Source organism: Peromyscus maniculatus, chromosome 8 (genome assembly GCF_049852395.1).
Source record: "Peromyscus maniculatus bairdii isolate BWxNUB_F1_BW_parent chromosome 8, HU_Pman_BW_mat_3.1, whole genome shotgun sequence".
Classification (NCBI taxonomy): Eukaryota; Metazoa; Chordata; class Mammalia; order Rodentia; family Cricetidae; genus Peromyscus; species Peromyscus maniculatus.
The window spans coordinates 14,670,646-14,698,341 of NC_134859.1; the positions used below are offsets into that span (position 1 = coordinate 14,670,646).

Below are 27,696 nucleotides of genomic sequence, written 5' to 3' on the forward strand. Positions count from 1 at the left end.
ATTATTTTAAGATGGATAATTAAACCATCTTCATGCAGTGATGGTGACATGATAGATAAGGCAATATGTAATTATAAAATTTTGTTAATTTAATAATTGTATCTTGTGTATGTGGTATTTGTTAAGATTTTCACCATCATATTTTATCCTCTAAAAAAAATTGATGCGTTATCCTCATTTTACAAATGGGTAAATTGGAGATGATGGGTTCTGACCAGCTCAGGATCACATAACTGGGAAGAGAGCTGTCATTCACATTCCTTAAATCTCCATAGAGTCCATGCTCTTCATTGATAGGCAACTGAATGCCCAGAAAGAAACCAGCTCTGCAATATTGCTCAGGTTGCTATACCAGCGCCAGTTTGGATACATTTAAAACCAATAGTTGATTCCTACCTATAGTCAGAACAGGATTGATACTATAGAGTAGCTCTTTATGTGTTTTGGGAGCAATACACTTCACATTTTTATATATGTGTAAGTTTGTATTTCATATGGACAAACCTAATAATTGGGGTACGAGATTACTTTTTCTTTGTAATAGAAACAAATTATTGTCTCATTTCTGTTCTTCAGACTCAGTTAATATTATTTATATTTCTATATTAGAAAAATGAAGATATCTGATGTGTTATGAATCTTTAAGATCAAAATTCACTAGTCAGAACCATGCAGTGATATAGTTTGTCTCGTTTCCTAACAGTCTTCAGAAAGTTCTTCAGTCTGCAGAAAGTGCTACACTTAAGAGAGCAAGAGATACATTTGCATCTAAAAAAACAGTGGTTCAAACAATGTCAGCCTGAGTCATGAAACTTAGGACATATTTTAATTAGACTGATTTTTTTTGTTTTTGTTTTTCGAGACAGGGTTTCTCTGTGTAGCTTTGCACCTTTCCTGGAACTCACTTGGTAGCCCAGGCTGGCCTAGAACTCACTGAGATCTGCTTGGCTCTGCCTCCCGAGTGCTGGGATTAAAGGCGTGCGCCATCACCGCCCGGCTAGACTGAATTTTTTAGAGAACTTCTGGGTTCTTAGCAAAACTGAACAGAAACTAGAGTGCCCTTATACTCCCTGCTTCCCCTCGTGGGCAGCCTCCCCTGTTACCAACATCAGTGTAGTGTGTTCATACAGTGGCATGTGTCTGCTGTTGGAATAGTGTACAGCAGCTGTGCCACCCTAAATCCTGTGCTCTGCCAGATCTTCCCTCCTGACCTCAACCCCCAGGTCTGACTAGCCTCCACTGACTCCCTTTTCCAGATTAGCATGTTGTGAGAAGCATGTAGTATGTAGTTTTCTCAGATTTCCTTCTTTCATTTATGATAGTAATGTGTGCTTAAGGTTCTTCATGTCTTCTCATGACAACTCAATGATCTCATTTCTTTTTAGTTATGAATAATAATTCCTCATTGTCTGAATATATCTAAGTAATGGTCATTTCTAAGTTTTGAGAAATTGTGAGTAAAGTTGCTCTAGACACCCATAAGCAAGTATACATGGTGGCTTATAATCCTAAGACATGGGAGACTGAGGTAGGCGGTTCCCACATTTGAGGCCAGCCTTGGCTAAATTGTGAGTTTAAGGTTACCCTGTGCTACACAGGAAGGCCCTGTTTGGGGCTGGGGTGGGGTGGGAGAGGAGCACACAGAATAAATGAAACCTGGAGTGATGGAGAGGAGTTTTGTTTCTGATCTTGGTGGGAAGCTTTTTTAAATTTCTCATCAAACATGATGTCATTGTAGTTTTTATTTTCCAGGAATATTCTAGATCAAGTTGAGAAAGTTTCTCTTTATTCTTGGTTGAGGTTTTTTGTTTTTTTTTTTTCTTCTGAGAGAGGGTTTCTCTGTGTAGCATGGCCATCCATGAACTTGCTCTGTAGACCAGGCTGTCCTTGAACTCAGAGATCCTCCTGCTCTGCCTTGTGAGTGTTGGGATTAAAGCCGGGCAATGGTGGCGCACACCTTTAAACCCAGCACTCGGGAGGCAGAGGCAGATGGATCTCTGTGAGTTCAAGGTCAGCCTGGTCTACTAGTGAGTTCCAGGACAGGCTCAAAGCTACACAGAGAAACCCTGTCTCAAAAAAAAACAACAACAGAAAAAGAAGGGCAACACCACTGCCTGCCTCTTGGCTGAGTTTTGTTTTTTTTAAAAAAATCATAAGTGGATATTATGTTTGTTAAATACTTTTCTTATATTTATTGATATTATCATATGTTTTTCATTCTGTAGGCTGTTGATGATTTTATATGTTGAGCCAGCCTTGCATACCTAAGATAAATCCTACTTTATCCTGCTTTTTAATTCTTTATACATTGTTGGATTCCATTTGCTGAAATGTTGAGAATTTTCACAACTTTTTCAAGAGAGTTAATTGATTTCTAGTTTTGTGTTCTTGTAATGTTTTCATTAAGATAATTTAGGGGGCAGGGGTTATAGTCAAAGGTGGAATGCTTGCCTAGCATGCATGAGGGCCTGGGATTCATTCCTGGATGTGCAATAAAGTAAAATAAAGAAAAGAAGATAACTTTGGATTAAAATAAGTTAGGTAGATTTCTCTCTATCTCCCCCCCCCCCCCCCCCCGAGACAGAGTTTCTGTGTAGATTTGTTTGGAGCCTGTCCTGGAACTCACTCTATAAACCAAGGTGGCTTCCAACTCAGAGATCCCTCTGCCTCTGCCTGCTGGAATAAAGGTGTGCACTACCACCCCACCCTCACCCTGGCTGTTTGCTGTGCTCTCTACTTTCATTTGTTGGCAGTTATTTCCTAAATGCTCGAGGTATTCACTGGTAGACTTGTCTGGGTCTGGTGCTTTTGCTTTGGAAGATCATTGTATTGATAACTATTGTGTTCCTATGACCAGAACCATGAAAGGATGACTTAAAAGAGGGTGGCTTCGTTTGGCTCATGGTTGCAGGGTCTGCATTTTATGGTTATTTCGCCCCATGTGCCTCAGCATAGTTGGCAGTGGGGCTGGGGCAAAGTTGGTGGTCTGTCTGTCTTTGTTTGTGGATGGGGAGAGGGCAGAAGAATAAAGCCAGCACTCACCTGGCTTTCTTCTCCCAACCCTTTTATTCTAAGGTCTCAAGTCCATAGGATGGTGTTGCCCATATTCACAGTAGTTCTTCCTGCCTTGGCTAATCCCCTGGAAACCGTTACAAATACATCCAGAGGTGTGTTTCACCAGTGTGAGGTGATTCCAAATCAGTCTAGTTGACAATCAAAATTGTCAATTGTACTTAGTAATTACTGAACAGATTTTTTAAATAGTTACAAGCATTCTGATTGTCTATTTGACTTATATTTTAAAAATAGAAACTTTTTTAGAGTAAGGAATGCAGATATTAATTTACAGTGATTTTTCTGATTTTTTAAGTAATACTTTGATTCTGTGTAAATGATACTTGTGTTGGTGACTCGAGGTCCCACACTCTGGTGATACTGGGCAGTGACAGTAAGCTGTAGCTTTTGTCATCTGCAGGGTCAACAATTGGTGCTCTGCACGGTGTTACTACACTGTGATGTTTGTAGTTAGATGTAGTAAGTACACTTTCAGCTTCCAGTGGTTTATAGGGATTTGACTTTGTTAAAAGTTGAGCAAGGCTGGGATGTAGTTCAGTTGGTAGAGTTCCTGTCTAGCGTACACAGACTCTATGTTCAGTCACCACCACCGTGCAAACTGGGCATGGTGATGTAAGGCTGTAATCCCAGGACTTGGACAGTAGAAAGGCAGGAGAATCAGGAATTCAGGGTCATCTTTGACTGCATAGGAAGTACAAGACCAGCCTGGGATACTTGAGACCCTGTCTCTCTCACATACATACAAAAAGTGGTGAATGAAGTTTGGAGAGAAAAGAAAGTAGAAATGTATAAGAAAATTTCACATAAGAAATGGTGAGTTTTCTTTTAGTTTCTTTCGTTTGACTGAAGAACTCTTGTTTCTGTTAGATTAGAATTTTTGTTATGTCTAATGGGCATGTATAATAACAGACATGTGAGTTAAAATGAAAAAAATGTGTAGCATGGCCTCACCAGTCACGTTGTTTTTTCAGATCAATGTAAATCTTCAGTCTTGGAAGATCCACTTCTGGTAACCTCGTTATTTTCTCATAAACACCATTGCCAGGTTCTGTGCCCGCCACACTGTTTTCTACCGTTACTAGTGTAATTAACAACGGCTTTCTGTTGATTATCAGTCATATATCATTCGCCTAGCTTAGTACTGAAGTACCTTCATGAGCTTGTCACTGAAGAGCCATCCTTGTTAGGTGACCTTGTAGTTCTGTCAGTACCATCCAGTGTCGTGTGTCAGAAGGGTTTCCTCTTATACGAACTTTCTGCCTCAGTGCCTGTTCTTATATGGTTTCCCTGGACTGGAATGCTATCCTTTTCTTCTTCAGACAATTATGTAGTTTAGGTTTGCTTGCTCTTAGAAATCAGTCTCCTTTTCTTCCTTCCCTTCTTTCTTCTTTTCAACTTTCCAAAGCATATGCACATTACATCATAAAACACAGTTCAGTGCTGGCAAAAAGTCACTCAGTTACAAGCCTTTAGTAAGAAGCTTAATTTTAGTAAATTTATGGTTGTATGAACATTCTCTAACATTTGGTGTTAGAACATTTTCATCACCCTAGAAAGCTCATTTGGAGGCTGTCTCTGCCCTCAACCCCTAATATACTTTCTGCTTCCCATAGATTGACTTCTTTGTAGATGTTTCCTAGAAATCAGATCATAGCATATGTAGTTCTTTTGCACATATGTTGTGGTACCTCTCACTAAGCAAGATGGGAGTCTCATCATGTTGTCACATCATATGTCATTCCTCTTTGTTATGTCCCCTTGTGTATAGATGGCTTCTAAAACATGTTTACTACTAGTTGATGAGCTTGTTGGCCATTGGAGTTTCACTTCTTTGTTACCACAAGCAGTTATACTTGGAACATTCACTGAGGAACCTTTGAATGGTTCAGTTTTCCCCATTTTTCCGTTTAAAACCTAGGAATGAAGTTGCTCAGTTATAAGGTCAATTTGTGCAAACTTCTAAGAAATTCTCCAACTGTTTTTCCACATTCTGTTTGTCCTCACCTCCGCCTTCTAATTATTTTTCCCTTTTGCATGTGCGTGTATGCAAGTGCTTTACTCCAGAACCACCCTCTGGCCTCTATAATTCCTGGTCTTTTTGTTCTTGTATTTTCACCCACAGTAGATCCCAAACTCCTCCAGGCAGAGATGATCACTGATTTCTTTTTCTTTTTCCCCTCCACCCCCAGCTGAGACAGGATTTCTCTGTGTAACAGTCCTGGCTGTGCTGGAACTCACTCTGTAGCCTAGGCTGGCCTCGAACTCACAGAGATCCGCCTGCCTCTGCTCCCGAGTGCTGGGATTAAAGGCGTGCGCCACCGCTGCTCGACAGTCGCTCACTTCTGAAGGTGTTGGGTTGGGAGTTGTTTCCACTGAAGCATTTTTAGTTGGGTAGCTTATAGTTGACTTTGCTATGTTAACTCTTTTGTAAGCATTACTTTATTTTCATGCTTTAAAGAAATACTTTGTGTACCAACTATCAATATCGTAAGGTACTATGTTTTTAAGTCATTTAACTAAGATCAAGTTTTTAAAAAATGTGTTTAGACTTTTAGCCTCACAATAAGCATTTGTTTATTTATTTAATTGTTTCATGCTGCTAAGGATTAAGCACCCTGCCTCCTGCATCTGAGGCAAACACTCTACCACTGAGCCATGTCCCCATCCTGGCCTACTCAGTTCCTGTGTAACATGATTTATGTGTTTCTAAAAGTGACTTGCTACACAATGCTACATGGGACTTATGAGACAAGGGAGATTATGAGAACAATTTTGTCAGACAAGTGTTTTATCTTTTTTGATAGAATTCTAAGAAATGTTTGGTAGAGTTGTGCAGATGAAGTGATTTAGAAACACTTGTGGGATATAGCAAATGTGCTTGAAAAGGTGTTTGTAGGACTCATTAAAGTTGTATTTGTGAGGTCCCATAAAGTGATGATAGGATGGAAAATTATAGTGCCCTGATAAGGATGGGTGCGGTGGATAACACAGATAATGAAATCCAGTGGTTAGTAGACATCTGAGGCATATGCATTCTTGTGTTTTATTATACTGTTCTACTTAGGTATTTTTGTGCCACTTGAACAGCTTGCTTTATTTGGCTTGCAGTTGTCTGCATTTACCTTTCAAGTTTTTGCGTGTGACAGCTACAAATAGAAAAAACAACAATTATAGCATACTTAAATTACCCCAAGATTTATCAGAATATAGAGGATCAAGTTGATGTTTTTCCAGTAAATTTTATAGGATCTACTGTATAGTAAGTACACAGTTTGAAGACAGGGTCAGCTCATTTATCAGAGAGCATGTCATTACCTCCCTTGCCTTTTCTTGACAAGAGTCTCAAGTCCAAGTGGTCACTGCTATTGTCTTTGTAGGAAACTACATTCTGAATTATGTGGCGTCACAACCTAAGCTGGCTCCCTTTGCCATTCAAGCTCTTATTCAAGTCATTGCTAAGCTCACTAAGCTGGGGTGGTTTGAAGTTCAGAAAGACGAGTTTGTTTTCAGAGACATTATTGCTGACGTGAAGAAATTCCTTCAGGTAAGAAGGCACTGGTTATCACTGTGTTACAGTGTCACCACTTGCTTGGTTGTTTAAAATACTGCTTCGAGCCACTTGGTTCTCTTTGTAGTACCATTGTTGTCATTTTATTATTTGTCGTTTGGAACCTTTATTATTTATTGTCAGTTAAAAACTACGCTATACCAGAATAATAAAAATAATCATTGTTTCTAAATCTAAAATGTACTACTTATGACATGTTTGTATATACATATACAAGCAACTTAATATATATATGTATGTATGTATATAATGCTTTTTTGGTTTTTTTGTGACAGGGTTTCTCTGTGTAGCCCTGGCTGTCCTGGAACTCACTCAGTAGACCAGGCTGGCCCTGAATTCAGAGATCCACCTGCCTCTGCCTCTTGAGTGCTGGTATTAAAGGCGTGTGCTACCACCACCCGGCTTATGATGCTTATAATGATAATTACCTAGTTCTCATAAGAGTCCTAAGAAATGGGTTTCATAGTACAAATGAAAAAAAACCCTGTGATTTAGTAAAGCATAACTGGTACTCTGACAAGTCTTTTGACAGCTTTTTTTTTAATCCCATACCACATCAACTATAATATTTTCCTGAGGAATGTTTTCAAGTGAATCACTAAATCATAGCACATGATGTAAATATAAATAATAGGTAAAGCATACATTTCATACCTGATTTACACCAGTTCAGATATTTAGAGTACAAGAAAGAAAGAACAGAAACTACCAGGAGATTGTTCACTTCCTATTCCACATGGTAATTACAGATTTTGAGATAATAAAGGAATCAGGACTCTATCCTTTTGCCTCGTTCCTATTTTCCTCATTCTTTTTTTTAAATTTTATTTTATTTTACAATACTATTCAGTTCTACATAACAGCCACAGATTCCCTTGTTCTCCCCCTTCCTGCCCCCCTCCCCTTCCCCCCAGCCCACCCCCCATTCCCACCTCCTCCAGATCAAGGTCTCCCCCGAGGAATGGGATCGACCTGGTAGACTCAGTCCAGGCAGGTCCAGTCCCCTCCTCCCAGACTGAGCCAAGCGTCCCTGCATAAGCTCCAGGTTTCAAACAGCCAACTCATGCAATGAGCACAGGACTTGGTTCCACTGCCTAGATGCCTCCCAAACAGATCAAGCCAATCAACTGTCTCACCTATTCAGAGGGCCTGATCCAGCTGGGGGCCCCTCAGCCTTTAGTACATAGTTCTATTTTCCTCATTCTTAAAATAATTAAGTATTTAGTGATAAATGTTTTTTATACTTGTGTCATTTCTAATCATGGCAATTACTTTTGTTGGTGTCAAGTTTAAGAGTTCTTGGGCTGAAGAGATGGTTCAGTGGGTAAAACTGCTTTCTGTAGCCCAAGCCTCTGTGATCTTAGGTGTTTAAAATAAAAAAAGAAAGAACAGTTTTCAGAGTGTCAGTTAGAGAGCCATGCTCTGCAACTTTATTGAGCTAATATACACAGAGTAGCCATAATTCAGTGAATAGGAAATTAGGAGGTCCACGAAGAATTAAAATGCATTGTTTGATGCTCCCAGAGTTGGTCTTTGGTGGTTCTGAGATAATATGAACTTAATTATACCTAGAATTCAGTGTTGCTGAGTTTCTGTGCAAGTCAGAGGGATGACCAACTGTGCAATGAAGATGTAGAAAGCGCATCTGTGCATACTTTTGTATTACTGCACTGTAATTTGATGCTACATTATTTCCATGTGTGCCAGTATGATTTTGTAATAGGGTAATTTGTTAGTAATGTGCACATGAAGTCTGAATTGAAGGAAGTTTTGGAATTAAATTGGAAGCTAATTAGAAACATCATGGCAACTATACCATATTGATAGTCATATTTACTTTGCTACATTGGATACTCTAGATGTCTTCATTAAGGCACCTAACGACTCCATACACGTGCACTGTTCAGTAATATTAAAAGAGCCTAAGTGATCTTTTCTGATATTAGATCAAGAGATTTAAATTAGTTTCTAAGCTACTTATTAATTATTGAGTGCAGCTATCACAGTAGGCTTCAAGCAAATTTCTAGAACAAAAACCATTTCCCCCCATTCTTAAGATTGTAGAAAAGGTACAAAATTAAATGTTATTTTGAAGCTTCATTATTATGAATTGTAAATGTTGGGAAACATTGTATAGAGTGGTATGCATTTCTAAGGTAGGTGTTCATTTTCTCTAACTCTATGTACCAAAATTTGTCCTTCAAAAATGAATTCAAAATTCTTTTAGTTGTAGAAATAACAATACTTTTTAAAAAAGCATACTTTTAAGGACTATTATTAGGCCAATGTGATGCTTTGTTATTTAATTTTTAAAAGTTAAGAACTAATTATGTTTTCACTTGGTTATTTTTCCAAAGGGTACTGTGGAACACTGCATAATAGGAGTGATAATCCTTTCTGAATTGACTCAGGAGATGAACCTGGTAAGCTTTTCCATGGAATATGTGGGATTTGCTTGGGTAATATTCTTTGGTACTTTTATTTGTTGCAAAATGTATAGTTGTTCTGTGGCATGAAACTCCTCACTAATCATCTCTTTGTGTATTTGTTTTAATAATTCAAAAATTAAATTAAAATGCTTTCACTGAAAATTACAGCCATAGTAAAAAAACACAGAATAAAAATAGTGGGAAATAGGACATAGTACCGGAGAATTGTCTTGTTATTCTCATAGATATAATGTATTAACCATAAAAAATGAATTGTATGGAAAAGAAAAGTAAACTTTTATGTGTTTACAAATAAAGGACAAATGATTTAGAAGATTGATTCATGGGTTAATGGCAGGACTCCTCCAGGCACAGACCTTGGCACTCAGTCGCTGTCTGACTTGAATTCTCACCAGCGTAAGGAGCATTTTCAGAAGGTACACCTCCCTCACCAGGGCTTTTCCAGCCCAGCACCTGAGGAGGCTCTGGTCACCTGTTCCTGTTCTCCTTTGCTGTCAGCACGGCTTCCAACAGGACAGAAACAGAAGCTGTGTTCTACATGGGATCACTTTACAGAGGGGATTGTAGAGTTTGAGTTGAGAAACTGGCATCCTCCAGAGTGGTGGTGTGTGTATGAAATGTGAACGTGCTCCTAAGGAGAGCTAGCGTCTCCACTTCCAACTCCCTTTGTAGTCACAGTAAGTCACAGGATTTTAGAATTGCTGCTCAGTGATGAATCAGCACATTTTATAGGACTTCCACGTTTTAAAGTAACCCTCGTTTCCATGTGTGCCCATCCATGTTGGCTTCTCTCAGACTATGTGGAGACTATCTCCTGTGCCATGGCTGCTCTCCATTTCAAGAACAGCTGTTTTGTTGGCAGGGATATGATGACTTGATTAATCATAATGGGACTCTGAATGAGTTTAAAGAACTGAAGCTCTCTTTAATAATTTAATAAATAATTTTATATGTTTTGTAAATTTTCTTTAAGAAAGTGAGAGACTGGTATAGTATCCACAGCACCCAGCTTTTGTACTTACTGAACTTAGAACTGATTGGTTCATTGCCCACTTGACAACAAGTAGCAATATAGGCTTCCCTGGAAGGGAGGGTTCTGAGAGCCTTAGTTCCTGTTAGTTTCTAATTTCTTACTTAGTTACTTCTCAGTAACTGGTAATGTGGATTTTTTTTTTTTCCTGGTGTACTTTTTTTTTTTTTTTGGTTTTTTGAGATAGGGTTTCTCTGTGTAGCTCTGGTGCTGGGATTTAAAGGTATGTGCCACCACCGCCCGAATTGGTATACTTTTGAGGCAGGATTTCTTTGTGTAACAGCCCTGGCTGTCCTGGAACTCTGTAAACCAGGCCAACCTCAAACTCACAGAGATCTATCTATCCGCCAGCCTCTGTGTCCTGCGCCACTGTGCCCTACTGGTAATGTGGATTCTAATAAAAGTGTATCTTGGAGAGCAACTAAGTATCTTTTAAAATACACAAACAAACTTTGAGTAATGTTTGGCCGGCAGGAGAAAGTTCTTTCTTGACCACTTGATGATAAGTTGACAACATGATGCCCTACCCCCACATTCCTGCAGCCTAGGGAATACTTTACCTTTCTTTCTAAAAGGACATTCTTTCTTCTACATGGTCATGATAGCCCATTGGATTTTTTTTTCCTTTTATTTTATTTTACAATACCATTCTGTTCTACATATCAGCCATGGGTTCCCCTGTTCTGCCCCCTCCCACCTGGATTTTTTAAGAGTGAACTAAAAGCTGTTAGTTCTGTTTCGTTAGTTAGTCCCAGCATGTCCTCAGATCAGATGCCTGCTCAGAGTATGCCACATGTTTGCTTCTCACATTGTATTAGTATTCTTCAGTCTGGGAGAATTAGCTAATCTTCTCTCTACTTCACAACCTGTTTTAGTTAGGGTTGTGTTGCTGTGATGAAACAGCATGACCAAAAGCAACTTGGGGAAAAAAGGGTTTATTTTACTCACAGTTCCATAGAACAGTTTATTATCAAATGCAGCACCAGCAGGAACTCAAGCAGAGGAGGAACCTGGAGGCAGGAGCTGATACAGAGGCCCTGGATGGGTGCTACTTACTGGCTAACTCCTCGTGGCCTGCTCAACTTGCTTTTTCTTATGGAACCCAGGACCACTAGCCCAGGAACAGTACTTATCACAATGGGCTGGGCTGGTGGTCCCTCATCAATCACTAATTAGAAAATGCCTTACAGTCAGATCTTATGGAGGCATTTTCTCAATTTAAGGTTCCCTCATTTTAGATAACTCTAGTTTGTGTCAAGTTGACATAAAACTATCCAGCATACAATCTGAAACGTGAAGAGTACAAACTAGTTGTTTTGTAAAACATAGTTTAAGATTGTCCAGTGTTTCCTCATTATTAAATTCAGATTGCATTTATTTATTAGGAGTATCATGAATGATGCTATGGCCTTATTGTCTCTTGCCAGGAAGCATATGGTTTGAGTTGTCTAATAATGGATGATGGCTCACTTTAATTTCTTAATTAAACATGTTCACTACCCAACTTCCTTATACTTTTTGTAATTTATAAATATTTTGTGGAGAGGTACTTTACACCTCTGAAAATACCCTATTCCTCACCAAGCTTAAGTTGTTAATATAGGTTCCTAATTCTTTTTAATAGATTATAATTCACCAGTAAGAAATCTTTCAAGTTGGCTTTAGCATCCATTTAACATTTCTCACCGTTCTTTGAATTTTTTTTTTTTGTTTTTTTTTTTTGTTTTTTTTTTTAAGACAGGGTTTCTCTGTGTAGCCCTGGCTGTTCTGGAACTCGCTCTGTAGACAACGTTGGCCTCAAACTCACGAGATCCACTTGCCTCTGAGTACTGGGATTAAAGGTGTTCACCCAGCTTTTTTTTTTTCTTTTTTGAGATAGTTTCCAGTAGCTCAGGCTGACCTCACATTTGCTTTGTAGCAGGGAATGACCTTGAACTTTTGATCTTTCTGTCTCCCCTTGGAAGTACTGGTATTTTTGGAGTATTCCACTATACTTGCCCTTTTTTGTTCTTCTGGTACAAGCTGTTCTAGGTTATCCACATACAATAAAGCCAAGCTCCTTTTTAGCAGAGTTCCACTCCAGACATATAGCACATGCTGTGATCCTAAAGCTGGGAGGCTGAGGCAGTATCCCCAGAACAACACTACCTCCCTCCAAGCTTTAAAGTTGGAATTTTGGCTTTATAAGTTGAAAAAATACATTTTCTATGGAGAAAAACTTGACTGAGCTTAATTTTGGGGTGGGGGAGTCATTTTCCATTTCAACCAGCATTTCTGGGGGTGATTAGATTCACGTGAGGAAAGTCCAGTGTTACAAAATGGTCAGAAGTGTCCTGAATAAATCAGTGTGGTGGTTGGTTGGATCTTTTTTCTTCCTTGTTTTTGGGTGTAGGGGAGACAGGGGTTTCACAGTGTAGTAGCCCCGGCTGGCCTGGAACTCACTGTATAGATAGACCAGACTGGCCTTGAACTTAAAGAGCTCTGCCTGCCTGTGCCTCCTGAGTGCTGGGATTAAAGGAATGCACCACCGCACCCTGTCTAAGTATAGTTGTATTTTTTAAGAAAAACATGTAAACTAGATTTTCCTAAAAGTTAAAAGAGGATTGTAAACATTGTCCCACATTTTTAGGAGCCAAATCTGCTGTTCCTTGATTGTATTTGTTATATAGTCATCAAAGTGAAATACATAAGTCTTTATAATAGGGGCATACATGTACAATATGAAATACCTGCGCCTATATAGTAAGGGTATGTATGTGCAATATCAGATACATATGCCTCTATATTGGGGGCATACATATGCAGTGTGAAATGGTTATACAGTCTCTCTCAAAACATGGTATCTATGCGAGTACCCAGATTGGAGTAAGCATGCAAGCCTGGAGGAAAGCACAGGTGAAGGCAGATTTGTCTTTAGATCTGTGACCAATTGCTTTGTACAAATTTTTTTTTCAGAGTTGAGAGTTTCTTACAATATGTTTTGATCATGTTCATTCTTCTTCCTTCAGCTCTTCCCAGATCTACTCCTCTTTTTTACCTACCCATAAATTTATTTATTTTTAATCCTGCATATTTTTCTTTGAAGAGAGATAATGACACCCCTACATAGATCTTACTTACTAAGAGCAGATAAACTAGCTGGGAGGTCGTGGCTTACACCTTTAATCCTATCCCTTGAGAGGCAGAGGCAGGTAGATCTCTGAGTTCGAGGCCAGCCTGGTCTACAGAGCAAGTTTCTAGGGCTACTTAGAAAATCCCTGTCTCAAAAAACAAAACAACAAAACAACAACAACAAAAGAGCAGATAAACTGTTGGCATAGCGCTGGTGTGTGGAAGGCACTCCATAAACCTAAGTTTCTTCTGTTGGTGTTCTGAATGTGGTAAAGGACACTGTGCATTTTAAAGTGGAATAATATGTTAAGAATCCTTTCTAAACAGGACTTGAGATGCTGTCTGCTCTTACTGATTTTTATGGAAAGAAAGATTTTGGTGTTATTGTTTTCAGCATGTGAGAAGAACTTTGAAGTCTGATGTAGTAAAAGAGGGTTGGGGAGATGACTGAGCAGGTCAAGCGCTTGGCATGAAAACGTGAACACCAGTTTGCATCCCCAGAACTCGTGTCAGAGCTTCCTGGGTGTGGCAGTCTGCCTGTAATTTCAGTGCATGGATGCAGAAACAAGAACCCCCCTGAGCTAGCTGTCTAGCTAGATGAACCAAAATGGTGTACTCCAGATTCATCAGGAGACCACACCTTACATTCATGCACACCATACAGACATACACACAAAGAGAGTTTGATTTAGAGCAGAATGCTGCAAATGCTAATTAATTCCAACCACACATTGGCTCTATCTTTCAGTAACTACTTTCTGTAGTACCTCGGGACATTTATGTTTACTATTTTATAAGTAAATATAGCACTTAGGGATAGTCTAAATTGTACTCTGGAGTTTAGGAAGTATCAGATAATCAGTTCTTAGCTCATTTTTTAAAAAGTTCTTTAAATAGTAGCAGGACAAATTATTTCTTTTTGTCTTCCAATAGCAAAAGAGATAAATAGTAAATCTATAATAATTTTAGGCCACAGTGTTAATGATCATTGAGCTGTCAGAACTCATATTGTTAATTTCCTGTTGATAATGGAAATATATAGTATATATGTTATATATATATATATATATATATATATATATATATATATATGTGTGTGTGTGTGTGTGTGTGTGTGTGTGTGTGTGTGTATATTTGTTGGGGGAGAGGAGCCAGTGTTGGAGATGTGCTAAGCATTTCCAGCACTAATACCACTGTGTAAAACCATTTTTACATTTTAGGTTAGGGACCCAAGAGCTAGTCTTAGTAATTTATTTTTAAAAAATTAATTTCTATTAGCTAATAAGATATTCAGAGATGACATGTTGTGTACATAATCAAATTCTTGAGTATCATTTCTACTTTTGTTTTCAGAATTCCAGTGGCATAAATCAATGACATATGAAAATACTTTCATATAAAATTTTTCTGTAACTGATTCATTTAGCTGGTTTACATATTAGAATTTGAAGAGTGTTTTAGAGAGTTCTCCTTTTGTAGGTAGCATTTGAGAGTTAAGGAAATTATTTACATTATATACACTATAGGGCAGAGTTCAAAAGCCCATGATCTCAAGTGTCCTTTACTTTTATTATCTATTATTATTTCGGCACTGAAAGTATGATTGACGGCTTGATAGTTTTGGGGTGGGTTCTAACCCTGTCTCTGTTAGTGAGTAATCTCAAGATTCCTTCAAAATCTTTTACAAGCTCTGTATTTATGATTCTTTGATTACTAGTACCATTATGTTACATAGTAAATGTTTGCCTTATTTTTCTATAGGTTGGTTAAGCTAATTCATCTTGACCTTTTTAGGTTGATTATTCCAGACCTTCAGCAAAACACAGGAAAGTAGCTACCTCATTTCGTGATACTTCTCTGAAAGACATTCTAGTGTTAGCATGTTCACTCCTGAAGCAGGTAAGTCAGTTGGTAACTCAGCTTCCTAGATAGAGTACTATGGGAATCTTAATTTTGAATTAAATGCTTTGTGTAACTGGAGTTTTCTTATGTCCACTCGGCTCCTGCAGCTGCTCAGACCCAAGTAAACACAAAGACTTACATTACTTATAAACTGTATGACCGTGGCAGGCTTCTTGCTAGTTCTTACATCTTAAATTAACCCATTTCTATAAATCTGTACCTTGCCACATGGCTCGTGGCTTACTGGTATCCTTACATCTTGCTTCTTAGCTGCGGCTGGCAGTGTCTCCTGACTCAGCCTTCCACTTCCCAGCATTCTCCTCTCTGCTTATCCCGCCTATAATATACTTCCTGCCTGGCTACTGGCCAATCAGTATTTTATTTATCAATCAATCAGAGCAACACATTTATAGCACACAGAAAGACATCCCCAGAAGCTTTGAATGAATTTTAAGAGGACTGTTTCCTTCTGATTTTGCCTTTAAAAGACTTGTTGTGGTCAGTCTTAAATATAGTAAATCTATATCAATTTTACTCCCTGGGCATGGAAGGAGAAATCCATAGAGAATTCAGTTTTTCTGTTTAAGCAATAGTATTTTTTAAACCTTCCTACTATAGATTTTTTAATTGGACAGGCTCGTTGAGTTTTAATAATTTCTTTTTTTTTGTTGTTGTTGTTGTCTTTTGAGAAAGGGTTTCTCTGTGTAGTTTTGGTGCCTGTCCTGGATCTTGCTCTGTAGACCAGGCTGGCCTTGAACTCACAGAAGTCCTCCTGGCTCTGCTTCCCAAGTGCTGTGATTAAAGGCGTGTGCCACCACCACCTGGCAGTTTTAATTTCTTTATCTGCCTGTCCATGTTTTGATGGAGATAGAATTTTCCATTTTTTCATAATTTTCCCAGAATTAATTTAATAGTTCCTTTGGGAAATAGGAATTTCCTACTTGTTTCTTAGTGCACAGTGGAGCATGCATAACTTTTATAATTATATTAGGCTCTGTTGTATAATGAAGGATTCCATCATACTACTCAAGCTTGTTTATTTATGTTGTAAAGCATTTTCCAGAACATCTCATTAAGTTCTGCTTCCTGTTCAGTTCTCTATTATAGGCTGAGTGTTCTTTATAAATATTGAGGACCAGAAGTGTTTCAGATTTTGGAGTGTTTTGAATTTTAGGATATTTGTATAGACTTTACCAGTTAAAAATTTTCACAATCTGAAATTTGAAATTTACCAAAATTCAAACCTTGAGTGCTTTAGATTTGCAGGTTATTTCAGATTCTAATTTTTGGATTAGAATTGTTAACTTGTATGTTAGCATTGATAATCACTGTAGTGGGTCTGATTTAATGGCTATTATTTTAAAAATATTCTTGTGGTGTGGAAAAATATCATTTACAAAGGTAAATAAAATAGTATAATTAATGGTCTTGAACTCATCAACTGACTTAGTAACGACTCATGGTTAATCTTGTTTCATGTATATTCTATTCTCCCTATCTGATTTCTCTTTGTATTATTCTTGGAGAAGTCTAGACTGCTCTACAAATACTTTATAAGGACCAGGATATACTTTTCAAAAGGCTGTATGAGAATGGACCTTACAAAAGACATCAGGATTGGACTCCAGAAGCTGGTGTCCTATACCCAACTAGGATACACCCTATCCCTAACACTCACATGGCCTTTGTTAGTTGAGTGCCTCTCTTTTATATAAGAAGTTGTCCTAGATTTTCTTGAAGAAAATTAAGTCTCAGCACTGTTTAAGCTAGTGAATTCTATGCTTTCTTCATATAGTTGTGCTATATAAAGTATTTGTTTTAAAACCTCATTAAATTTTTTTTTCTTTTGAGACAGGGAATTACTATGTAGCCCTGGCTCTCACCTGAACTCACCATGTACACCAGGCTAGCCTTGAACTCACAGAATCCTGCCTGCCTCTGCTTGTACATACTAGGATTAACCATGTGTGCCACTATACCTGGCCTAGGTTTCCTCTTAGAACTTTAGAAGGTGATCTGTAATATGTAGTTAAGTATATTTCTTTTCTCATTTTACAAGGTGAAATTTGAATGTAGTTTACTATTATAGAAATTTGTGGACAAAGATTTTTCCTATTTTTTAAAACTAATTTTCATTTCACATTGTAAATTTATGAAGTTGAAATTCACTTAGTCATATGTTTTATTTCTAATTTTGAAGGTGTTGGCCAAACCTTTAAATCTTCAGGATCAAGATCAACAAAATCTGGTGATGCAAGTCTTAAAACTGGTCCTCAGCTGCCTGAGTTTTGACTTCATTGGAAGTTCAGCCGATGAATCTGCAGATGATCTTTGCTCAGTGCAGATTCCAACAACCTGGAGAACAAGTAAGAAAAGAGAAGTGTGCAACATGAGAGATGCTCAGAATAGATGGTGCAGAATTAAGCAGTACAGTTGACCTGATCGTATGTTGTTAGCTCTGTGCTTGTGAAGTTGCCTAATAGCTACATGGGAGGATTGTAATACAGAATAGCTGCTAAAACTCAATATTGAAATGCTTTGTCTGGTTCATAACTGCTGTATTTTTATTTAAACAGTAGAAAATAGACTTGTGGGGAAATGTTAAGATTTTTGTTTGGAGACTTCCACATAAGTAGTGAGGAAGGATCTAACAGTTATCCAGAGGTATTTTTCAGAATTAAAGGTGAATAAATCAGAGTAGGTGGCTGAGCAGAGCAGAGTTGTGGCAGGTGCGATGCCCAGAACAAATCAAGGTCTCCCTCACGTTGCAGACAGTATCACTAGGGTGCCTCGGCAGAGGCTGGGAGGCTGGAGAGCCTTTGTGAAGGAAGCCTTATTTCTCGTGGACCCTTCCCACCTGTGCAGCGGGGAGACTGAGTGCTTTTGCCTCTGGAGTTGAACCTCCCTCCCTTAGCTGTTTGCTTGAAGAGTTAAACTAGAAAAGCTTCAGATTTGGGGATATCAGATAGAGGATCAACATATAAAGTTGTTTTTTTTTTTTTTAATGACTTCCAATTTAGGAATCAAAGATTAATAAACAAGAGATTTAACATTCCACATCTTGGTTGCAGTGACAAATTCATCAACTAGCACATGTAATAAAAATGCACCGACTAAAAATATGTATGCACACCTGAGTGCACATAAAACTGGACTCAATATAATTGGAGGTTGTGTTGGGCTCCTTGGCTGTGGTGTTGTAGAGTCAGTTTTTATAAGAGTTCACCGGTATGGGAGAGTGGGGAAAATAAGGCCTAGGTCTGTATTACATATGTGAATCTATAAATTAGTATCTTAGAAAGTTTAATTGTTTAAAAAGTTGGAGAATTAATATACAAGGTGAAGAATAGAAATAAACTTTAAGAGGGTATGATTAATATCCCTAGAGATATAAAAAAGGTAAAGCATTCCTGAGACAAGAATGAACATTTGCCACATAATTTAAAAATTTAATAAACAGCCGGGCGTTGGTGGCGCACGCCTTTAATCCCAGCACTCGGGAGGCAGAGCCAGGCGGATCTCTGTGAGTTCGAGGCCAGCCTGGGCTACCAAGTGAGCTCCAGGAAAGGCGCAAAGCTACACAGAGAAACCCTGTCTCGAAAAACCAAAAAAAAAAAAAAAAAAATTTAATAAACAACTAAAGAGAAAGTTAATGAAATTTACTAAGTCAAATAAAACAAGATGTTTTGATAGGAGAAAAAAAAAGTCTGTAAGGAAATGAGAAGGTGAAACCAGGAGCTTGGGATTTGACTATTGGAAGTTCTAGAAAGAGAGAATAGGGAAAAACAGAAGGAAGTTTGAAAACCTAGAAATGTTTTCAGCATTAAAGGACAAGTTTATGAATTGAAAGTTATACCAAGTATCCAGAATGATGAGAGAAAAGATAGGTACTAGGCTTCGTATTCATGATGTCCCAGAAAAAAGGCTTGTTGTACACGAGAAAGAAAATTAAGTCACCGCTGGCTGGTGGTGGTGCACACCTTTTTTTTTTTTTTTTAAATCCATAGAATTTATTTATTTTTATTTTATTTTACAATACAATTCAGTTCTACATATCAGCCACGGATTCCCTTGTTCTCCACCCCCCCACCCGTCCCCCCTTCCCCCCAGCCCATCCCCCATTCCCACCTCCTCCAGGGCAAAGCCTCCCCCAAGGACTGAGATCAACCTGGTAGACTCAGGTCCAGTTCCCTCCTCCCAGGCCGAGCCTAGTGACCCTGCATAAGTCCCAGGTTTCAAACAGCCAACTTATGCAATGAGCACAGGACCTGGTCCCACTGCCTGGATGCCTCCCAAACAGATCAAGCCAATCACCTGTCTCACCCATTCAGAGGGCCTGATCCAGTTGGGGGACCCTCAGCCATTGGTTCATAGTTCATGTGTTTCCATTCGTTTGGCTATTTGTCCCTGTGCTTTATCCAACCTTGGTTTCAACAATTCTCTCTCATATAAACCCTCCTCTTTCTCGCTAATTAGACTCCAGGAGCTCCACCCGGGGCCTAGCCGTGGATCTCTGCATCCAGATCCTTCAGTAGTTGGATGGGGTTTCTAGCACGACAGTTAGGGTGTTTGGGTGGTGCACACCTTTAATCCTGACACTCAGTAGGCAGAGGCAGGCAGATCTCTGAGGCCAGCTTAGTTTATAAAACAAGTTCCAGGACAGCCAGGGCCACACAGAGAAACCTTGTCTTGAAAAGTCAAGAATAAATTAAAGGGAAAAAAAGCCCAGCTACAGCGAGTGGCCATACCGTATATAGAAGTCTTGACATTCTTACTTGTATGGTGTTTTAATCCAAGTATTGGTGTTAGAAAAATCATTTTTTTCCCCCAGTTTTCCTGGAACCAGAAACATTGGAACTTTTCTTCAATTTGTATCACTCGCTTCCACCACTACTGTCTCAGTTAGTAAGTACAAGTTATTCCTTATTTCTTAAAGATAAAATGCTCATGATAGTTTGTTGTTGTTTTGTACTACTGGGGAATTGAACCTACAACACCACATGTAACCAGGCTGCATGTCTAGATTCTGTTTTGTTTTTTGAACAGGGTCATCCCGTGTAGCCCATGATGCCTTCAAACTTGACTTCTATCCTCAGCCTCCTCAATGCCAAGCCCAGCCTTGTACCTGTGATTCTTTTCTGATCTGAAGTGTAAGGGTAATGTATATTCACTTCAACAATTCTTATGCACTTAATTGAGTTATATTTCTCCAGTAGTTCTTTCATTTTTGAATGTATGTTATATTCATTGGAATTTGTTAACAGTCCATTCTGCTTTGTGATTAAGCTCAGAACCAGTAACTCATCTTGTTCCTGCCACAATGAAGACAGTCTTCCAACTTCTTCCTGTATCTCACTCCCTAATCTGTACTCACCTCACTCAAGTCCCACACCACTAGGACCTTACTTTTAACCTTCTCCAACTCTTCTTCAGCCTGGTTGGCTACATGTCTTAGGTCTGATGGGCAGTCTCCATCAGAAGTCTCTGACAGAGAAACAAAGGTGATCCACTCACTTGATTTTGTGCTCATCACTCTTGCATGCTCAACTTTATTTTGAAATTCTCTTCCTTACATAGAATTTCGAGACTATGAGCACCATCTTTGTTGAATCTTAAGATCTAACAATGTTGGAAAAAAATGTAAGTTTAATAAAAATAAGTTACTAGAAATTGGAGAATTGTGTCTGTGGAGAAGTGTTCAAGATTTAAAGTGTATTTATTTGAATATCACGAAAAAGGAAGAATGTATTGCCAAGTGCTCTACTATTGAGCTCCATCTCTAACCTAACAAATCTATTCTTGAATCTCCAATTTAAGGTATTAATCTGAGTTTCATAGGGTGCTTATCTGTGGCTGTGCTTCATCCTTTCGTTTTTCAACCAGGAAAATTGCTTGTAGTTGTTAAAAAAGCATGAAGTTATATGATTGTTTTAGTATAAAGCAGAAAGGTACTCGTGATTAAAAAATATAGACGAAAACATCTGCTTTGAGATAAGTAGCATGATGCCCTGTTACATTATCTTGCTTCATCTTCACAATGACCCTGCAAGATGAATAACACTGGCCTTGCTAGGTTAACCTGAAAAACAGAAAACAGACCCAGAGTGGCTAATTGACTTTCCCCAGGGCAGCAGAATAGATACTGGCATTGAGATTAAAGCTCAGGTTTTTTTCTCAAACTATGCACTGGTGTTTGCTCTTACGACACTGATGGTTCCCAGCGATGTGCATCAGGGTTGCCTAAGGAGGGAAGGTTTGTTTGATAACAATAGAGCAGTGAGAAACTAGACCATGGCCCAAACAGAAAGATTCCATGTTTGTGCTTATTCTCACCCCTATCACGAGAGCCAGGCATTTGGTATGAAATCTTCTATTAGAAATACAAGTAAATATGTGAACCTAGATAAAACATGCAGAGACCAGTTTGTCCTTTAAGTTAATATGAGGACAGACTGCAGTAAGTGCTGTTGGATTTAGGAACCTAAGTAATGAAATGGCCTGGAAACTTAGGAAGATAACTAGGTGACAGATAACTCCTTCAGAACTTTGAGAAGTTACTAACTCTTCTAGCAGCATTTTTCAACCCTGTAAGATACTCATGAATGGTGAAGGATATAATTCATAACCAAATAATTTTGCTATATGCCTGTTAAGGGTTTTTTCTCCTTTGCAGGATCCATAATATATAATTTATAATACTCTAACTTTTACTTCAAGATCATTTGTTGCTGATAGAACACCTAGTTTATTGGTTTACAGACAGAATGGGTATCTTAAGCAGTTGGGAACCTTCTGAATGTATCCAAGTGTAGTGCCTGTTTTGGCAGATTTGGCATATAAAAAAATACAAGAGAGGATATAGATTATATATCTCACAAAATCAGAATGAGGAATCCAGGTGTCCAGCAAGAGGAAGAAGGGGGATATACATAAGAACACTGGTATATTGACATCTTCCCCCAGGAGAATGACAGAATGAAACCAACCCTCCTTTTTCTCCTTAAAATTTCTTTTGTGTTTATGTAGAGTACATGCTTGTGTGCACATGTGTGTGTGTCTGTGCAACCATGGACCAGCATGTGGAAGCCAGAAGAGGATGTTAATTGTCTTTCTCCATAGCTATTAATCTTAGTTTCTTAGGGCAGGATCCTGAACCTAAACTCTCCTCTTTTGGCTAGAATGGCCAGCCAGCTAGCTGCTGGCGTCTGTCTGTCTTCTAACACTGATGTTACAGGCATGTGTGGCTGTGTCCAGCTTCGTAGTCAGGTGTTCATGAAAGTGCCGTCACCCACAGAGCCATCTCCGCAGCTCATGAGGCCCTTCCTTTGTAAAATTCAAATAAAAAAACGAAACCAAAAATGTCGGTTTTAAAGGCAGAGGAAAATGCAGTCTCTGAGCAGAGGAGACTGAGGAGAGATTTTAGAAATAACTGGAGGAATACCTACAAGTGCTATTTTAGTATGCGGCAGAGCCTTGTGAGTGGTGTTAGTGGATCTAGCTACATTTAAAATTGAAATGAAAAAAGAATTTTTCTTGTTTTTTAGGCACTTTCATGCTTAGTTCAGTTTGCTTCTACAAGAAGATCCTTATTTAGCAGTCCTGAACGTGCCAAGTACCTTGGTAATTTAATTAAAGGAGTGAAAAGGATACTTGAAAACCCCCAGGTATTTATGAAGTAATTTAATTAATATTTAGCATGTAGAAATTGTATTTTTGCTCATTGGTACATAATAATTTTTTTAATTTAATTTATTGTGTTTCCGGAAGAAAATAGTATTATATTCATCTTCCAGAGGTCTTATTTGCTATTGTTTTTAAAAAGAATACTTTCAATGTAGAGTTGGTCCCCCCCCCTCGTTTGAAGTGAATAAGATTCATGTATTGTTATCATTGTACTTTATTTCTTTGCTTGTACTAGTTAAACTGGTAAAGTGATTGAGGATTATGTCTGCTTTTTGAAGTAGGAGATAACTTAAATTTAATTGTTAATATTGAAGTGAGTTGCCTTCAATTATGAAATAGTGTCTTTTGCCCTCTTGTGGACACTCAGTTTGTAGCTTTAGAAGTAGACTGCGTTAGCTCTAGAGCTTTGGTGTCAGCACACACTTGCAGAGCTGTTCATGAGAGGTTTGGAGTGTCTAACAAGTAATTATATTACTTTTAATTTGGTTTTTCTGGCTTAAAGCATTTGTAATTAAACCACAGACTGTAAAAGCATTAAGTGGTAGCTTACAGAGCTTTATCTATGCTTCTCGGTTACTGGCAATTTGGGGAACATCAGATATCTTTGTATAGAAATAAAGTATTATCATTCTATAGAGGCATTTGTTTTTGTTTTTGTTTTTTCAGTTGTTGAAGAGATTTTATTTGTTTGTTTTTGTTTTTTTGAGACAGTTTCTCTGTGTAGCCCTGGCTGTCCTGGACCTCACTCTGTAGACCAGGCTGGTCTCAAACTCACAGAGACCTGCCTGCCTCTGCTTCTCGAGTGCTGGGATCAAAGGGCTGCACCACCAAGCCCTGTGAGATTTTTTTTTTTAAGTTTTTATAACATTTTTTATTTAACAATTTCATTTGTGTATATAACATATCTTGATCATGTGCAAACCAAGCACCCGTGCCCCTATCTTCTACACCCCAGACTTCCCAGGTGGAATATCTATAATAGATACAGTTGTTTCTATCTTTTCAATGTTAGTTCAGGTCTCATATTTACTCTTTTTGCTGATAGGTGGGATTTTACTTTAAAATCATAAGTTATCTGTGCAGCTTACTGTCATGAGCTGTATTATGGGAGATAGTTGGCCAATGTCGGCTATCTCTCCTAAGCTAATTTCCTTCTCATGGTGATATGTCACTGTAAAAGTCAATCTGGAGTTTTGGTATACAATGGTATATTTAATACACAAGTGTGTAGTAAAAGACCTTGTTGTAAGATGTATTTTTGGAATTTGTCCTAGATAATAGATACTATTTTTCTTTCCTAGAGCTCCCATTTGTAAAAGTCCTTAGATTCTTTTAAGTATTAGTATTTAAGCAATTCATTTTTAAATTTGATTATATTCCAGCTATACTGCAAAATGTTTAAATATAGAGGTAACATTTGTCCTGTAGTGAAGCCACTCACAGTTGCCTGGAAAGGCCTTTTTTGGTCTATTCCTTTAACTTTCCTTCGGAAAGTCCCCTGCATGCCATGGAGGGGTTTTGTTAAATTTGGTTCCCTTTGTGGTAATTTGAATGCCTTATCATTTAGAGGCAGGAAGTTAACTTAGAGCCATAGAATCTATAGATATGGAATAAGTGTTGAATTAAAAGAATTGTCTGTGATTTGTGCACTTACATCACACACACACACACACACACACACACACACACACACACACACACACACATCACCTAGGCTTTTTGTGTCGTAAGTTCCCACACATTAGTCATCTTGGTGTGGGGCTGCTTCTACAAACTCTTTTTTAGATTCCTTACTGTTACTGGACACCAACACTGCACTTAGCAGGCCTCACTTGTTTTCTGATAGTGTTATCTGTCTACTCACCTGCCACAAAGTCAGTACCTGTGAAAACCAGGGGAATTAATACAAATACTTGGGAAAAAGACAGTTTCTTTAAGGGCCTTTCTTTTGTATCTTCATTTAGGGATTGTCTGATCCTGGTAATTATCACGAATTTTGTCGATTTTTGGCTCGTTTAAAGACAAACTATCAGCTGGGAGAATTAGTTTTGGTGAAGGAGTATGCTGAAGTTATCGGATTGATTGCTAATTTTACTATTACTAGCCTACAGGTAAGTACAAGTGTGTAATTGAGCTTAAACTATTTTTTTAAACCAGTTTTCTTGGTAAAGGTTTGGTAGAGGTGATTTCTTTTTAAATACTTATTTGAGTACTTGAGAATTATTCTTTACAAAGTTTTTAGGTAAAATAGTCATTGCAACACATAAAATAATAAAAATTGGTATTCTGCTTAATGTCTAGTAATTGAAGAGTGATGAGAATCTGTGGTTAAATCTATGTAAAGAAACAAGAGATTATGTGAAAATTATAGATTGTATTTTGGGAAAATTTCTTTGTAAGTTGTTGGAAAGCTTTGTTTCCACTTGATTTCAGCTCTTGCAAAATATTTATGGAATAGATTCTAAGGAAATGTGGTAACATTTTAGTAGTCATTATTGTAAGTGGCATAGTGAGAGATACTAGTTTTTGAATACTTCTTGATTCATAAAATTTGTGTGATCCTTAGTTATATAATCAGAATAAAAGTTAATTTTATCAGGGCTGGGAATGTAGTTTACCTGATAGAATGCTTTCTTAACACTCACAAAGCCCCAGGTTCTAGCCCTAGCACCATGTCACCTGGGTATGGTAGTATATGCCTGTAGTAGCAGCTCTCACGGTGTGGAGACAGGAGAATCAGAAGTTAAAGTCCTTCTCAGGTAGAATTCAAGGCTAGTCTTGGTTACACCAGTTCCCTGTTCAAAACAAACCAAAAACAACAAACTAAAACAAGAACAACAAAAGCCAGTTAATTTTATCTGTAGTAATTTTGCTCTATGACTTTTAGTCTAGAAAGCTATAATGGCATTTAAAATAACAATTTGCTGTGTTTCTTTGTAGCATTGGGAGTTTGCCCCCAACAGCGTTCATTACTTATTAACTCTGTGGCAGAGGATGGTAGCATCTGTTCCTTTTGTGAAGTCAGCTGAACCTCACTTATTAGACACTTACGCACCTGAAATCACCAAGGCTTTTATCACTTCCCGATTGGAATCTGTTGCCATTGTTGTGAGGTATTAAAATATTAAATGTTTTATTTTTAGTCTGTCTTGAAATTTTTAAAGATTGAAGTGAAAACTTCATTCCATTGTTGGTGTACAGTTTTATGAGTTCTGACAAACATGTACAGTTGTATAATACAGTTGTATAACCACCACCGTACTCATGATAGTGAACATAGTACCATCACCCTGGAGATACTTTGGGTCCCTTTTTAGTTAGCACACAGCTATGGCAATAACTAATCTGTTTTCCTATTATTTTTGCCATTTCTAGAATATTGTACAGTTGGAACCCCCAGTATTAGTTTTTGAAGTCTGGTGTTTTTAACTTGGCATTTGGAATCCCTCATGTTGTATCAGGGGTTCCTTCCTTTTTATTACAGAGTAGAGCCCATCTGTGAATGGTTCAGTGCACCCATTGACTGATCATGGGTAGCTGGCTTGTTCTTCTTTAGCAATGGGAATAAACTGCTGACTTATTCCTATGTACAATTTCATATGAATATCAATTTCCATTTCCCTTGTGTATTTTACATACACAAGAGGGTTTCCTGGTGGCACGGTAAGTATATATTTTCTTTATAAAAAGCTGCATAACCATTTTCCAATGTGGCTGTAACATCTGTACTTACACCTACATTATATGAAAATTTGAATTGTTCTGCACTTGATTGCTGACTGTTGATGATTTTTTTTTTAGTTTTATAGTAAGTCTAGTAGGTGTGTAGTGGTAACTCATTGTGGTTTTAATTTGTATTTTGTATTTATTCTTTGGCAAAATGTCTGTCAAATCTATTGCCATGGGGCTGGAGAGATAGCTCATTGGCTAAGAGCACTGGCTTCTTTTTTAGAGGGCTTTGGTTCAATTCCCAGCACCCACCTGGCAGCTCACAGCCACCTGTCTAAACTCCAGCCCTGAGAATCTGAAGCCCTCTTCTGGCCTCCATGGCCACCAGGCACACACACAGTGCACAGACATACACACAGGCAGACACCAACACCTATAAAATAAAATGAAAACGGTTTGTAAAAATCTGTTGCCAGCCCCTTTTACAAACTGGGTTATTTCCTTAGATTAGGATTTTAGAAGTTTGTGTGTCCGTTCACAGTTCTTTTGTTAAAGTCCTGGAGACTGTTTTCCTCTCTCACTTCCCGTTACTTGTCTTTCTATTTTCTGAGTCTAGAAGATTGTACGTTTTACATTCGCTGAGCTCCTGCCTATTATTTTGTTTTATGTATCATCCTTAGTGCCCTGTCTAAGGCATTTTTACCTCATTCCAAGTCAGAGCTTTTCTTTACTTTTTTATAGTTTTTAAGATTTTGCACACCTTTAATTCTAGCACTCAGTAGACAGAGGCAGATGGATCTCTGCGTTCAAGGCCAGCCTGATCTACAGAGTGAGTTCCAGGACAGCCAGGAATACACAGAGAAACACAAAAAACACCAAACCAAGCCACACCAAACAAAATTTACACTTAATGTGTGTGATCCATTTGAAGTTAATTTTTGTTCTGAGTGTGGAAACACGTCTGTACTCCCAGCACTTGGGATGCTGAGATGGGAAAATCACAAGCTCTGTGTAATACATGGAAGGCCCCTTGGTTACAAAGGGAGACTGTCTCAGAAACAAAAACTGAACAAAGAAGCCAGGTTTTGTATATTATATTATATGTATATTATCTGTATATATGTATATTTGTTAATATTGCATAAAGTTCAGGTTCTTCTTGTCTCCATTTTGCTTTGGAGGATCAGTTCCTTACCCCAGTGCCATTT

The 27,696-nt window shown here is 38.1% G+C and overlaps 1 protein-coding gene across 4 annotated transcripts in view; it reads left to right on the forward strand.

Moving 5' to 3' along the window:
- The window catches only part of Ranbp17 (RAN binding protein 17), a 340,305-nt gene that overhangs the window by 17,742 nt on the left and 294,867 nt on the right, over nt 1–27,696 (forward strand). For all 4 annotated transcript variants that reach the window (XR_013053188.1, XR_006075264.2, XM_015997609.3 and 1 more), the window contains exons 4-11: nt 6,453–6,619; nt 9,001–9,066; nt 15,029–15,133; nt 17,337–17,502; nt 19,968–20,041; nt 22,681–22,800; nt 24,784–24,930; nt 25,760–25,932. Coding sequence is in view for 2 of the 4 variants with exons in the window: in XM_015997609.3 (XP_015853095.2) it covers nt 6,453–6,619; nt 9,001–9,066; nt 15,029–15,133; nt 17,337–17,502; nt 19,968–20,041; nt 22,681–22,800; nt 24,784–24,930; nt 25,760–25,932 (1,018 nt within the window). In the remaining 2 variants the exon portion in view is untranslated. The remainder of the gene's footprint in view (nt 1–6,452; nt 6,620–9,000; nt 9,067–15,028; nt 15,134–17,336; nt 17,503–19,967; nt 20,042–22,680; nt 22,801–24,783; nt 24,931–25,759; nt 25,933–27,696) is intronic.